The 2,718-nt window shown below is 48.2% G+C and overlaps 1 protein-coding gene across 16 annotated transcripts in view; it reads left to right on the top strand.

Annotated features, from left to right (window-relative positions):
* The first annotated feature begins 1,957 nt into the window (after positions 1–1,957).
* Positions 1,958–2,718, top strand: part of LOC113212261 (glucose transporter type 1) — a 33,492-nt gene continuing 32,731 nt past the window's right edge. For 8 of the 16 annotated variants that reach the window (XM_026430879.2, XM_052274330.1, XM_052274333.1 and 5 more), the window contains exons 1-2: positions 1,958–2,122; positions 2,215–2,450. In XM_026430879.2, coding sequence (XP_026286664.1) covers positions 2,009–2,122; positions 2,215–2,450 — 350 coding nt within the window. In that variant the 5' untranslated portion in view covers positions 1,958–2,008. Of the gene's footprint in view, positions 2,123–2,214; positions 2,540–2,718 lie in introns of those variants that run through there. The other 8 variants (XM_026430883.2, XM_026430882.2, XM_052274356.1 and 5 more) reach the window with 2 other exon arrangements.

Here is a 2,718-nt window from a genome sequence, read left to right as displayed (position 1 = left end):
CATCAAGCGGGCGGTAGCAAGCTACAACCAAGACACTCAAGCCGTTGTTTTCTATGAGTGATGCTGATTGTTTAGGGCCAAGAACTACGCATATACTCCTTTGAAAACAATCAGTTGATGAAAATTACAACAGTAAATATTCACTGTGATGTATCACTACAGAATGGTCTGGTAACTTTGGAAACAGTGTGATCCTATATAGTTGAAGGGTAGACTGTTGTATCTTAGACTAGGAAAAGTTCTTTTTGACCACGGTCATGTCTTTGTCTCTCAAATGCAAGTAGGAAAGTGAAGGAGGATCTGTACAGATTCTTGTTTCTGGGTACAGAGTTTTTAACAGTGATATATCGACATGAAATGTTACACTTTAACCATAAAATGAACATCATTGGTGCTTAGGGATCATTCAGAAAGTAAGCCCGCAATTCGCCAATACGATCCCCCTAGTTCCGCCTCGGCAAGCTCTCAGAGTGCCCAATAGGTAGGCAAACATTTTGCCTTCAGCGCATGCGTGTGCAGCAGGGTAGCCTATCCTGGGTCTCGCAGGCGCCCGATCCCATAATTTGTCTAATGAACGTGAAGAAGGACGTACTTTCTGGACGGTCCCTTATTTAGCCACTACATAAACTGAAATATTTAGGCCCGGCCTATTCTATGCTCGAACATAGTCAAAGATGTATTCCCGAAGACTTCGTCTTCGAGGCGTAGAGTTGAGCGTTTTCCCCGTTTCTGACAGACCACGCAGACAGCCTGGCCGGTCTCTTCTGACCGCCTGCGCCTGCAGGTGAGAGGAGCTGAGAAAGAAACGTTCCCCTCCTCACCTCTCACCTGCGGCGGTCAGAAGAGACCGGCCAGGTGGTCTGTGCGGTCGGTCAAAAACGGGGAAAACCCTCATATCTCTGTTAAGGGCGATTAACTAACGGCCATAAATTCTCACAAACTTGGAATGTACATTTTTGGACATGTCAAGTCATACAAAACTGCAACTCTAGAACAATTGTACAAATGAAAATGGCTGAGTGGGTGTGGTTAAAGTCATATTACAAGCGTCGTACACTGCAAAAAATTAGAGTCTAATCTACGGCGTTACTGTAGATGCCGCTATTAGTCACTGCACCTAGGGTTCAGAGCGTGGAGTACAGTGTCGCTGTAGCACCGGAAAGCCCAGTTTTTACACGGTACAGTGGCCGAATACGGCTCCACCGCAGACAGTTTTGTCCGGTTTTACCTGTTCGGTACCTCTACGGTGGTCCTGCACATTGCTCTCCGTACCAAATTTTAACCATTCAATCTACAGCAACGCTGTTTTTTGAATAAGAGACGTTTTTGGAAAATAATTAGCGGTTGCTGTCATTTTTCCTGTTATAATTTTTTGCAGTGTATATTTAAAAATGTTTCGTAAGGAAAGGAACGATTTGTGAAAAATATCGTAGTATAGTTGAGTAGCCCGTTCATTCTTTGGGAGTATTGCTGTGTACGACAAGAACCGAAATCCGAACGCCTCACTTTGATATTGTAGCATCTCCCCGTATTGAGTGCGAGCGACATTATAACTCGGGCCTGCGGCTGGTTGCCGCTGGTAGTACCTGTTCACGAAGTTCTGCTGGTCACCGAACGCGGCCGGAGAAACCGGGTGGTCGCGGGGTGTCCTAAACAGCCTAGCCGGTTGAGGGGCGGTCGATAACTGACTACTCTTCGGTTCTTGGTGTACGAGTGCGAGTCGAGTCCATCGTCAAATTTTGTTTCGGCTTACGCATGGCGTGTTCGGTTTTATTTTTGTAGATCTGCCATTTTAATTTTGTAGTGTATTTTTTTCGTGTTTGGAAAAAACGCACTGTTTTTATTTCCTTAACATTGTGAAGTTTCCGTACTGCCCAGAAATGCTATAAGACCTCAGTAGATTTAGGCCTGTCTTGTAAGTACACATCGCAGGAAAGAATTTTTTTATAGCGTCCGACGGCTCTATTGCGCTGAACCTGAAATTTACCCTTTTTGCACAGGTGTCACGATGGGCGAGACACGGCCCTCGACCGGGGTGGTGGCTCACCATAAGAAACCTATGAGAAAGTTGGATTACCGGGGATCGGGACAGTCCCATCGCCACCATCCGCAGCCACGCCACGTAAGTCCTACTTCATCTTGCTCCCTTCCCTGTTCTTTAAACACCTTTGGGACACCGTTAACTTAAGATCTTAAACTGATGTGTCACGGCAGGACGACGACGACGACGAGCGCGAGGTGGTGCTTGAGCTGCAGGAGTATGACCACCACGACCAGTTAAGCCGGTGGGAAGACAGGGACGTGCCAGGACCACCTCGGCCCCCGAGACCCCGAGGTGGTGTGCTGCAGCTGAGGGTTCGCAACCGGCACAGCAGATCGAATGTCAGCCTCGCGGACCGACTGGAGCTCCAAGGCGAGGACGAGGCAACGCTACGGGAGCTGCTTGTGAGGTACCGGTACACGCCGTGGTGCAACAAGGTGCAACCATGGACTGGCAGTACGAGTACTCAGACGGCATCACTGCTGCGGATGTGTCATGGTTCGTGTCCCTTTTCTCTACGCGTGCGCTTTTCTAAAGTAGTTGTGTGAGACTGGAGGCGCCGCCATGGATGTAAGGGGACGTGCGGGGTTGTTGTCCCAAGGAGGATGCGTAGGAAAGCAGCATTGGTGTGGGAGCTTCCTACTGAGGTTTTAGCTGCTTAATGTAAATATTTTTTG

The sequence above is a fragment of the Frankliniella occidentalis genome, unplaced genomic scaffold (assembly GCF_000697945.3).
Source record: "Frankliniella occidentalis isolate FOCC.00 unplaced genomic scaffold, Focc_3.1 Scaffold8, whole genome shotgun sequence".
Classification (NCBI taxonomy): domain Eukaryota; kingdom Metazoa; phylum Arthropoda; class Insecta; order Thysanoptera; family Thripidae; genus Frankliniella; species Frankliniella occidentalis.
This window is presented reverse-complemented; position numbering and strand designations above follow the sequence as displayed.